Genomic DNA, 12,100 nt, shown 5'->3' with positions numbered 1-12,100 from the left:
AATAAGTTCTTTATCATGAAGTAAAAAATTCAAAGCTCCAAAAACAAAAATTAAATCCTTTTTAAAAAATTTGCGTAGCTATAGTAATCAAAATCCATGGTTCATAACACATTCTGACCATTGGTTCATGCTTTATTTATTTGTTGGTTTCTATAATAATATAATAATTAAACCCACTACCTAAAGTAAACATAACCCAACATCCAACTATGATCCCCACTCTCTCCACATAATGTCACTATCATCCTGTATAAAGGATACAGAAGACCTGAACAGCACTATCAACCACCTTGGGCTAATTAACATTTATAGGACATTCTTCCTCAGCAAAATATATTTTCTTTTCAAGTGTACATGGAGAATTCACCAAGAGTGACTATATTCTGGTCCATAAAGCAAACCTCAACACATTTTAAAAATATTGCAATCAAAAAAGGATGTTCTTAGACCATAATGGAATTAAATTAGAAATAAATAACATAGATATTTAGAAAATCTCCAAATATTTGGAAATTAAATAACACAATTCTAAATAATCCATAGGTCAAAAAGAAAATCAAAAGAGAAATTAGCAAATGTTTTGAAATGAATTAAAACTAAAATATAACATATCAAAACTCACAGCATGCAGCTCAAGCAGTACTTAAGATAGTCATACTACATATATTAAAAAAGAACAAAGACCTCAAATCAATGACATAAGCTTCCATTTAAATCTAAAACAAGCAGAAGAAAGTAAATAATGAAAAAGACCAGAAATAAATAAAAATGAAAACAGAAAAACAATAGAGAAAATCAGTGAAAGCAAAAGATGGTTCTTGGAGTACATCAATAAGATTACGAAACTTCTAACTGACCAAGAAAAAAAGAGAAAGAAGATACAACTTACCAATATCAGGAATGGAAGATGAGACATCACTATAAATCTACAGATATTTAAAAGATTATAAAGAAATAGTACAAACAACTTTATGCCCATAAATTTGACAACTTAGATGAAATGGACAAATTCCTTGAAAGGCACACATTACCAAAGCTCACTCAAAAAGAAAGAGACAACCTGTATAGTACTATATAGTACTATATATTCACTGTTAAAAACCTTCCAAAAACAAATACATATAAATACATATATTCATGCATGAGAGAATGTCATAACAGCTTTATGACACAATTTTGAAAACTTAGATGAAATACACAAACTCTTAAAAAAAATGACTTACCAGGTCTGACTCAAGAAGAAATCACAGTTCTCTGAATAGTTCTGTAAATTAAGAGATTTAGTTTAAATGAGAGATTTAATTAAAGAGATTTAAGCTGAGGTTTATAACCTTCCCACAAAGAAAACACCCAGCCCAGATGATTTTACAGGATGTTTTACTAAACTTTCAAACAACAAACCATCCCAACTTTATATGAACACTTCCTGTGAATATCAACTCAGTTTGTAACTTTTTTTTTGCTTTCTTTCAGGTGTTTTTGTAGAACAAAGGTTCTTAATATGGTCAAATGTATCATTCTTTTCTTCTTCTTTAGAAATATTTTCCTTTCCTAAGTTCATGGAGATATTCACCTTTGTTTTCTATTAAGAATTTTAAAATTGTATTGCTTACATACAGGCCCTCAATCTGCCTGGAGTTGATTTTTGTTTTTAGCCTGAAATGATGATTCAATTTAATTTGGGTAACCACTTTTTGTGCAGTTCCATCTGTTTGACAATCCTTCCTTTACACATTGATCTGACATCTAATTCTGTCATTTAATAATATTCTATACTAATTCTGTAGGAGTCTTTTGCTGAGCTCTCTATTCTATTCATTAGTCAATTTATCTACTTCTGTACTAATGCTGCACTATCTTACTTAGCCTCATAGAAATTTCTCGTATCTGGTAGCGCCAGGCCTTCAGAACTGTTTTGCCTATCCCTGGCTCTTTACTCCTCCAGCTTCAATCTCATGGAAAGAGAGATTCCTTATAATCACTCTTCCTTTCCTTATAATCACTTTCAACTCCCTTGTCCTTCCTCCATCACATTCACTTAACTAGATCCCACTCCCAGGCCTGTTAAAAGCCAACTCTCTACCTACTCAGTCACTACACTGAATGAATCTGAAGAACACACAAGACCATGCTAACTGATGTAACTTTGTAACTACGGTTTCAAATGGGTCCTCAAAATTGTTCAACAATCCTACATTCTCTTGTCAATCTATCCTCCCACACTTCTGAATTAGAAGGCAAAATTCATGTTGAGACCTAATCCCCAATGTGATAGCATTAGTAGGTGGGGGGCCTTTGGGAGTAAATTAGGTTATGAGGGTGGAGCCCTCATGAATGGGATTAGTACTCCTATAAGGAGGCTCCAATATGTCAAATACATCTCAATAAAACTGGAAAAAAAACACAAAACAACAACAAAAAAACAGAATATAAATAAAAGCGACCCCAGCGCTGTCTTGGACCTTCTGCCACTTGAGGTTATTGCAAAAGAGTCTATGAACCAGGAAGCGGGCTCCCACCATACACCAAATCTTCCAGCACCTTTGCCTTGGACTTTCCAGTCTCCAGAGCTGTGAGAAATAAATTTCTGCTGTTTATAAGCCATCCAGTCTATGGTATTCTGTTACAGCAGCGTGACTGGATTAAGACACTATCCCTCAGTAAAACAGAGGTAATAAAAGTATTTACCTTTCAGAATTATGAGAATTAAATGAGTTAATATATGTAAGGCACATAAAATATGTGGCACACAGTAAATACTATTTAATGCTAGCATTGTTACCCTACGTGATTTCACATCTTACCCCCTCTACTCAAACCTCTTTTCCCTACTCCTTCTCTTCACTGATGACCCTGCTAATTTCATTGATATAAGAGTAATCAAAAGAGAAGTTCCACGTCTTCCTATCAACAGATCTTCCAATTTACTTGCAGTTGTACCCGTATACTCTGCCTTCTCTATTACTGTAGATAAATTGTTATTATTCCTCAGGTCAACTCCTTCACTTAGGGACTTCCCTGGTGGTCCAGTGGTTAAGACTCTGTGCTTCCACTGCAGGGGGTGCAGGTTCGATCCCTGGCCTGTAACTAAGATCACACATGCCGCATGCGCAGCCAAAAAAAAAAAATTCCTCCACTTAGACACCCCTCTAGTCTACTCAAGGACTTGCTCATGCAATCATCCCTTTTCTCCATGAATTATCTATTTTTTTCTTCTCTACTGGAATAATCCCATCAGTATACAAAAATGTCATAAAATGTGCCCTCTTAAATCCATCCTGGCTCCACAACCCTCTCCAGATACGGCCCCCTTTCTCTGCACATTATAGAAAAACTCCTTGCAAAAACTGTCCATAATTGCTGTCTATAGTTCCTTCTCTCTCATATTCTCTTGACTCCAACCCAATCAAGCTTACATCTTCACCACTCCACGGGATCCCCTCTTGACAAAGGCACCAACAACTTCCACATTGCCAAATCCAAAAGACAATTCTCAGTCCTCATCTTACCCTTCCTTCACACTTGCTCACTTCCACCTTCTTCACTTGGCTTTGATTAGAGGACAGCATTGGCCATTCCTTCTCAGTCTATTTCGCTTCATCTGCTTCTCTTTCATACCACTAAGTTTCCGTGTGCCTAAGGCTCAGGCCTCCAACCTCTCTCTGTTCCACCTACAGTCATCCCCTAAACGATCTCACTCAGAGCCATGGCTTTCAATGCTATCTATTCACTGATGACTCTCCTGAACACCATACCTGTATATCCAACTGCCCACCTCACATCCCTACCTGGAAGTCTAACAAGCTTCTCAAAATTAACGCATCCTTAACAGCACCCTTAATATCCCTTTCTAAATCTGCTCCTCTCCCAGTATTTCCCACTCTGTAAATAACACAAGTCATTCAGTTGCTCAGGTTGCAAATCATAATTAACTTCCCTCTCACATCCTACAGCCCTGAGCAAATCCTGTTGGCTCTACCATCAAACTGTAAATCTAAACCAACCACTTTTACCACCTTGGACTGAGAGGGGCATCATCTCCCAACTGAAGTTAACACCCTCCCAAATGGCCTCACAGATTCATCTCTTAACAGTTTTTTTTCTCCTCACAACAGCCAGAGTGAAACTATAAAAATATAAACCCTATCTTGTTACTCCCCTGCTGAAAACTTTCCAAAGGCATTCAATCACAGGAAGAATAAACAAAGTCTTGACCATGGTCTACAGGCTCCATATGGCCCTGTGCACCTCACAAACCTCACCTAGCACCACACTACTCTTCAAGCACTCAGCTCCCCCCTCCCTGATCCCTCAGTTCTTGAGAAGCGCCAGTCCATTCTACTTATGGAGAATCCCTCTTCTTGGAAGGCTTTACCCATACACTTGTCTGAATGGCTCCCTCTCTTTAGGATCTCAGCTCAAATGTAATCGCCACAGAGATACCTTCTAACACCATCCTACCCAAGGTAGCCACCTACATCCCCAAGTCACTATCACTTAACCAATTGCATTTTCTCTATAGCACCTTATCCATATGTAAAACTATCTTTTTATTTTAAATACACTTATATTTTTGTCTTCTCGTACCTAGAATATAAACTTTATAAGAGCAGAAACCTTCACTCTCTTGTTAACTGTTGTACCCCCAAGTGCCTAGAACAGTGCTGGGAACAGAGAAGACATTTTAAAAACTAGTTGTGGAATGAAACAACATCCCAGAAAACTTTCATATCTACTTCATTCTCCAGGAGAAACTGAAGTTTAAAGACTCAACTAAATGAATCACCCAAGATTCCACAACCAAGACGGCAGCTTTGAGGTTTAAGGCCGGGTCTCTCACTAAAGCATGGGTTTTTAAATACTACGTCACCTTGCTTCACTTAATGTTTTTCAATTTACTGTGCTTCTTGTGAGTAGGAGTTAAGCCTCCGAGGTCTAATTTTCCAAACTCGACAACACGTAGACCCACACGCCTGACCTCTCCGTCCTCCGACCCAGCGCCACAACGCCGGCCCTGTGGGTTTGTCCAGAGCGCCTGCGCCATGAGCGGGGCTCGTGCAAAGGCTTCTGGGATTGGTAGTCCCTGTTCCTTCTGTCTAAGGCATTCACATAAAAAGAAATAAACCACAGTGTAAATTAGATATCTCTGAATTGCGCACAAATTAAACACGACGCAGATTCTGGAAGGTGGTGCAGACTTCTCGTTTTCTACCGAGAGGCACCAGCCGGACCAGGCGCTGCGCAGACAGCCGCAAGGGTCCTCATCTGGGCGGGGCTTGCTCGCGATGGCTTGTGGCTCCTTCCTGCTCTGCTTCTCTCTTTCGCTCAGGCCCGTGGCGCCGGCAGGATGGGTGAGGTGTCCTGGGCCGGGGTGAGGGGGCTGCGCGTGCAAACTGGGGTTTCGGGGACGGGCGGGCAGATAGAAGCAGAACGGTGAGGGAGAGCCACGGTGGGGAGCAGATGGGGAGCGCCGGGGGAGCGCCGCTACCGCAGGCACATGGCCGGGCGGGAAGGGGCCGGGGCTGCTCGGAGGCCGCGGAGCCGGAGTTCGAGAGGGACGCGGGGGCGTTGGGGAGGGCGCCGCTTCCCCCGAGCTTTGGTGCGGGGCTTCATTCGTTTGGGAGAGCACAGCTGTTGGAGCGCTTGTGTCCAAGTCTTGGTTGGTTCAAGGGAAACTCTGCGGTTCGAACCAGGCCCAGGGTGTGATGTCAGAGCCTACCGGCCTGTAGTCTAGAGGAGGAGGCTAGTACCTGAGATAATGTAAAATAAGATTTGGGTGTTTTTACTGGGGATCTAAGGTTATTTTGAATTATAGGCAAGTGTCGCGGTCTTCGTACTGCCAGGAAGCTCCGTAGCCACCGACGAGACCAAAAGTGGCATGATAAACAGTACAAGAAAGCCCATTTGGGCACAGCCCTGAAGGCCAACCCTTTTGGAGGTGCTTCTCATGCCAAGGGAATTGTGCTTGAAAAAGTGTAAGTCAAAGTCCATCGCTGTTTCCTTCATGGTTTTAGTATTGTAACTCGGGATAGATGCGCTTAAAGAAGGCTTGATGTAAATTCTAAGTCTTTGTGTATCTGCGTCTTTTGGAAAGTTAAATAACCCCCAGAGGTTTTTAAACTTTCAACATTAGTTTGGAAGGAATTGGGGTGGCATTGGAGGGGAGAAAGCGATAATGAAACAAGGGACATTATGAGAGCTTAATATGTGTGGAAACTATTCTAAGTAATTCGCACCCATCAACTGTTTCATCTTTACAATTATTCACATCTTTCCCGGAGAGAAAACTAATATGGAGAAGTTTCTTGCCTGATGTTGTACAGCTAAGATTGAACCACATGAATTTGCCAGCACGCAACTGTTTTTTGACTTTACGAAATGATCCCATCAAATTTAGTAGTACTGAGGATTTGAATCCAGGATTTCTAGCTCTATTTCTTGGTTCATGTTTTACAACTATAAAGAGGCCAGAAGTTTCCCCTGTTGGTCTAATGAAACTAAGACTAAAGAAAAACTTGGTTTAAGTTTAGCAATTTAGGATTATGTTGAAAAGGTAGGAATACTACAATTTCTAATAAGTTTTATGCTTAATGAGCGAAAATGTGTCCCTTTTCAGAAAGCCAGCTTACTGTGTTACATGCTGTTATGTTTCAGAGGGGTTGAAGCCAAACAGCCAAATTCTGCCATCAGGAAGTGTGTCAGGGTTCAACTAATCAAGAATGGCAAAAAAATCACCGCCTTTGTACCCAATGATGGTTGTTTGAATTTTATTGAGGTAAGTGTTTTAGTCTGTTAGCTTCTGTTTCTGGGGCAGCAACTGTTTCCCCCAGTTGTTTATAGGATGAATGGGTATTTTTGGTGATTGCCACTTACACCAGAAGTAAACTGTTGATTTTATTCCAGGAAAATGATGAAGTTCTGGTTGCTGGATTTGGTCGCAAAGGTCATGCTGTTGGTGACATTCCTGGAGTCCGCTTTAAGGTTGTCAAAGTAGCCAATGTCTCTCTTTTGGCCTTATACAAAGGCAAGAAGGAAAGACCAAGATCATAAGTTTTGATGATGAAAGCAGGATAGTAATAAATTTCCATATGCCAAAAATATGTTTTGTGTCTTTTCTTACCACGGAGATGCATTATATGCTTTACCAATTTTAGGAGATTGGTTAAACAGTTAATTCAGGATTTTCTAGAGTAAATGGAATTCATAACAAATTTTTTTCCCTTCTCCATGGAATAAACAATATTGGTTAAATCTGAAATAAATATACAGTGTTCCTGTGTAGAGGGCCTAAAACACTCTTTGAGCTTCTAGTGGGAATCATCTTGGGATCCCTAAATGTACATTCCTGGATCCATCTCCTTAGGGACCCAATATGATAGATACTATGGTCAGGTTACTCCCTGCTCTGGTGATTTTCGTTTCTCTAAAGGTCATCAGGATCCATCTGGTAATTTTGTGTTTATGATAGCAAAACTTAGGCACTACACAGTTTAGTAGACAGGAGTTAGTGGAAGTGTATCCCAGGTAAATTAAAGCATAAGGGAAAAGTAAGGGAGACCAGTTATGGAAAGATTGATCTAAGTACTCTTGTCTTCAGCTTGTCAGTAATACAGATTTTGACCTTGAGATTTACTTCGAGGCACACAAAGTAGTGGAAATGACTAGGTAAAAATGGTCCAGATGGGTTGGTTGTCTTTTGATAATTGAAGCGGGTGTTGGTTGGGTACATAGGGATCCTCTGTCCACAAATTGCTTGAAGATTTCCATAGGAAAAAATGGTAGAATTATATCTTAAAAAGTTTATTAGCCCTATGAAATCTGTGATCTGAAGAACTGCTTTTGGCAGCATTAGTAGGTATGAGTTAATTTGCTTTCTGAGTTATGTTTAAGATCTTTGGAAAATGGAAATTTTTGGCTATCTCCCATAAGATCAAGACCAGGATCCATACCTGGCATAGGAGACCCTGTGTGTTGTGTGTTGTCTTTTCTCTGCCTGCTCAGCAGCATGACCTCTCACTTGCTCAAACCTGCATTCCCCAGCCAGCTTCAGGTAGTGTCTGGCAGGTCACCTGCTGCTCCTCCCACCTCAGACCTCTCTGATCCCAAATTCACGCTTCACGCTTGTGCTTATACTTGTACTCTCTGTGCTTATACTTGTCGCAATTGTGCGATTGTCTTTCCACGAGGGTGGAAACAGGCTGTTTTTTATTTTTTTAATTGAAATATATTTGACATATTACTAAGATGTACATGTTAATTTGGTACTTTTTTTTTTAATAGGGGAAAAGCTTTTATTCACACACACAACTTGAATAATACCAGGGGAGTGTACCAAATTAGCAGTGAGCAAGTTGGTTTTCGTAGACATGTTCTATCTTTTAACAAGCTTTTTCCACTGAAAATTTCAACCAAAGATATATAGACGTACACACATAGTACCATTCTCTAATCAATTCCACAGTATTTGGAGAGATGAGAAATATCTGTTTCATGAGAGCAGGAGCTAAATACATTGTCAGTTTGCATATGCAAACATTACGGCCTTATATTTAGGTCTTTAATCCACTGAGTTTATTTTTGTGTATGGTGTTAGGGAGTGTTCTAATTTCATTCTTTTACATGTACCTGTCCAGTTTTCCCAGTACCACTTATTGAAGAGGCTGTCTTTTCTCCATTGTATATTCTTGCCTCCTTTGTCGAAGATAAGGTGACCATATGTGCGTGCGTGGGTTTATCTCTGGGCTTTCTATCCTGTTCCATTGATCCATATTTCTGTTTTTGTGCCAGTACCATACTGTCTTGATTACTGTAGTTTTGTAGTATAGTCTGAAGTCAGGGAGTCTGATTCCTCCAGCTCCGTTTTTCTTTCTCAAAGTTGCTTTGGCTATTTGGGGTCTTTTGTGTTTCCATACAGATTGTAAAATTTTTTGTACTAGTTCTGTGAAAAATGCCATCGGTAGTTTGATAGGGATTGCGTTGAATCTGTGGACTGCTTTGGGTAATATAGTCATTTTCACAATGTTGATTCTTCCAATCCAAGAACGTGGTATATCTCTCTATCTGTATAATCTTTAATTTCTTTCATCAGTGTCTTATAGTTTTCTGCATACAGGTCTTTTGTCTCCTTAGGTAGGTTTATTCCTGGGTATTTTATTCTTTTTGTTGCAATGGTAAATGGGAATGTTTCCTTAATTTCTCTTTCAGATTTTTCATCATTAGTGTATAGAAATGCAAGAGATTTCTGTGCATTAATTTTGTATCCTGCTACTTTACCAGATTCATTGATTAGCTCTAGTAGTTTTCTGATAACATCTTTAGGATTCTCTATATATAGTATCATGTCATCTGCAAACAGTGACAGTTTTACTTCTTTTCCGATTTGAATTCCTTTTATTTCTTTTTCTTCTCTGATTGCTGTGGCTAACACTTCCAAAACTATGTTGAATAATAGTGGTGGAAGTGGGCAACCTTGTCTTGTTCCTGATCATAGTGGAAATGGTTTCAGTTTTTCACCATTGAGAACGATGCTGGCTGTGGGTTTGTCATATATGGCCTTTATTATGTTGAGGTAAGTTCCCTCTATGCCTACTTTCTGGAGGGTTTTTATCAATGGGTGTTGAATTTTGTCAAAAGCTTTTTCTGCATCTATTGAGACGATCACATGGTTTTTCTCCTTCAATTTGTTAATATGGTATATCACATTGATTGATTTGCACATATTGAAGAATCCTTGCATTCCTGAGATAAACCCCACTTGATCATGGTGTATGATCCTTTTAATGTGCTGTTGGATTCTGTTTGCTAGTATTTTGTTGAGGATTTTTGCGTCTATGTTCATCAGTGATACTGGCCTGTAGTTTTCTTTCTTTGTGACATCTTTGTCTGGTTTTGGTATCAGGGTGATGGTGGCCTCATAGAATGAGTTGGGGAGTGTTCCTCCCTCTGCTATATTTTGGAAGAGTGTGAGAAGGATAGGTGTTAGCTCTTCTCTAAATGTTTGATAGAATTCGCCTGTGAAGCCATCTGGTCTTGGGCTTTTGTTTGTTGGAACATTTTTAATCACACTCTCAATTTCAGTGCTTGTGATTGGTCTGTTTATATTTTCTATATTTTCCTGGTTCAGTGTCGGAAGGTTGTGCTTTTCTAAGAATCTGTCCATTTCTTCCAGGTTGTCCATTTTATTGGCATAGAGTTGCTTGTAGTAATCTCTCATGAGCCTTTGTATTTCTGCAGTGTCAGTAATTTGGTACATTTGTATGTGGTAACTAGACTGGCAGTTCTTGGTTTCCATCCCAATGGTTCCTAGTGCCTCTAATTGCACAGTTACTGGTTAAGCCATTCCCAAATGCTGACCAGATGCTTCCAGATGGGCATAACTGACCCAAATGGGGAGCCCCTGGGCCTCTCCCGCCTGTAACAGAAGAGGCTGCTGAGGGCCACAGTTTCACCCCTGGGCTCAGGTGTTGGGAGGGCACCACTTGTGGGTGGGCGGGGCCCTGGCAGTAGGAAGCTCTGCGCAGGGGCGGGCACGTGTAAGGGAGGAGGGGTCGGGCAATAAGGCCGGGTGGAACAGACAGCCACCTACTCCTGCGTCTCACTCCTGCAGCGCTGAGACCTCAGCCGAACCTATAAAGATGAACAAGCCTGGGAGTTAGGACACCCTGCGACGATGGTTCACACTTGTCTCCTGGGTACACCCAGGACGCCTCTGTCCTGTGATGACTGACCCATAAATCCACCACAGGCGCCTCAGACCCAAATGTTAGACCCTGATGTGAGTTGCCTCTGCCTCCTGTGTATTCATTCCCTCCATCCCACCCGCTACTCCCCCACCACCTGTGAACAAAGCCCCTTCATTCTTGGATCCTTCTCGAAGTTCTAGGGAGGGAAATGAGGCACTAACCTTGGGTGCAAAATTTAAGCAAAATCCCAGCAGCTCTTTTTGGTAGAAATAGAAAAGCTAATTCTAAAATTTGTATGGAAAGGCAAAGGAACTGGAATAGCTAAAACAATATCGAAAACGAATAAAGGTGGAGGAATCACAAACTGGTTTTAAGACAATTTGTAGCTATAGTAATCAAGAGGGTGTGGTGTCGGAGGAGGGACAGACACACAGATCAATAAACTAGGAGACTAGAAATAGACTTACACAGGTATGACCAACTGCTATGTGACAGAGATATAAAAGCAATTGAGGGGCGGACACATAGTTTTTTCAATAGATAGTGGGGACTTCGATTAGCAGAAAAATGGACTTCAACCTAAACTTCACACCTTTTACAAAAATTAACTCAAAATGGATCATATATCAATATAAAAAGTAAAGCTGTAAAAATTATAGACAAAAACAACATCTTCATGAATTAGGGTTAGGTGAAGAGTTCTAAGAGATTACACCAAAAGCACGTTCCACAAAAAGAAAAAAAGGATAAAGTGGTCTTCATCAAAATTAAAATCTTTTGTTCTGTGAAATATCTTGTCAAGAGGATGAAAAGAAACTACAGACTGGGAGAAAATATTTGCAAATCAATCACATATCCAATAAAAGACTTGTATCCAAAATATACGAAGAACTCGCTAATCTCAAAAGTAAGAAAACGATCCTATTACAAAATGGGCGAATGAACAAACATTTCACTGAAGAGATGACAAGCACATGAAAAGATGATTAACATCAGCCATTAGGAAAATGCAAATTAAAATCATAAGGAGATATCACTGTACACCTAGCAAATGACTAAAATTAAAAATACAATACCAAGCACTGGAAAGACTGTGGAGCAACTGGATTGTTGGTGGGACTCTGAAATGGTAGACACTCTAGAAAAGTTTGGCAGTTTCTTATAAAGTTAACATATGCTTAGGATCCAGCACTTGCACTCCTGGGTAGTTATCACACAGAAATGAAATGTCTGCCCACACAAAATCCTGTAGACACATGTTCATGGCAACAGTATTTGTGATAGTCAAGAACTAGAAGCAACCTAAATGTCCTTCAGTGGGCAAATAAACTGGTTGCATCCATAAATGAAATGCTACTCAGTCGTAAAAGACACTTGTTGCGTGCAACAATTTCTGTGGATCTTAGTGGTATGCCAAG

The 12,100-nt window shown here is 40.0% G+C and overlaps 1 protein-coding gene across 1 annotated transcript; it reads left to right on the top strand.

The window, feature by feature from the left end:
• The first annotated feature begins 5,205 nt into the window (after positions 1–5,205).
• Positions 5,206–7,098, top strand: RPS23 (ribosomal protein S23). Its single transcript, XM_036845306.1, has 4 exons — positions 5,206–5,351; positions 5,816–5,975; positions 6,655–6,775; positions 6,904–7,098. Exons 1-4 carry the CDS (start codon positions 5,348–5,350, stop codon positions 7,048–7,050), a joined length of 432 nt encoding a protein of 143 aa, XP_036701201.1. The 5' UTR covers positions 5,206–5,347; the 3' UTR covers positions 7,051–7,098.
• Positions 7,099–12,100: the final 5,002 nt, after the last annotated feature.

Source organism: Balaenoptera musculus, chromosome 3 (genome assembly GCF_009873245.2).
Source record: "Balaenoptera musculus isolate JJ_BM4_2016_0621 chromosome 3, mBalMus1.pri.v3, whole genome shotgun sequence".
In the NCBI taxonomy this organism is placed as follows: domain Eukaryota; kingdom Metazoa; phylum Chordata; class Mammalia; order Artiodactyla; family Balaenopteridae; genus Balaenoptera; species Balaenoptera musculus.
Note: the sequence above shows the minus strand (reverse complement) of the source record. Positions and strands in the feature narration are given on the sequence as shown.

Excerpts from the sequence above, each read along its gene's own strand:
- RPS23 (XM_036845306.1), top strand. Across the intron at positions 5,976-6,654 it reads GGAATTGTGCTTGAAAAAGT|AGGGGTTGAAGCCAAACAGC; the intron begins GTAAGTCAAAGT and ends GTTATGTTTCAG. Across the intron at positions 6,776-6,903 it reads GTTGTTTGAATTTTATTGAG|GAAAATGATGAAGTTCTGGT; the intron begins GTAAGTGTTTTA and ends ATTTTATTCCAG.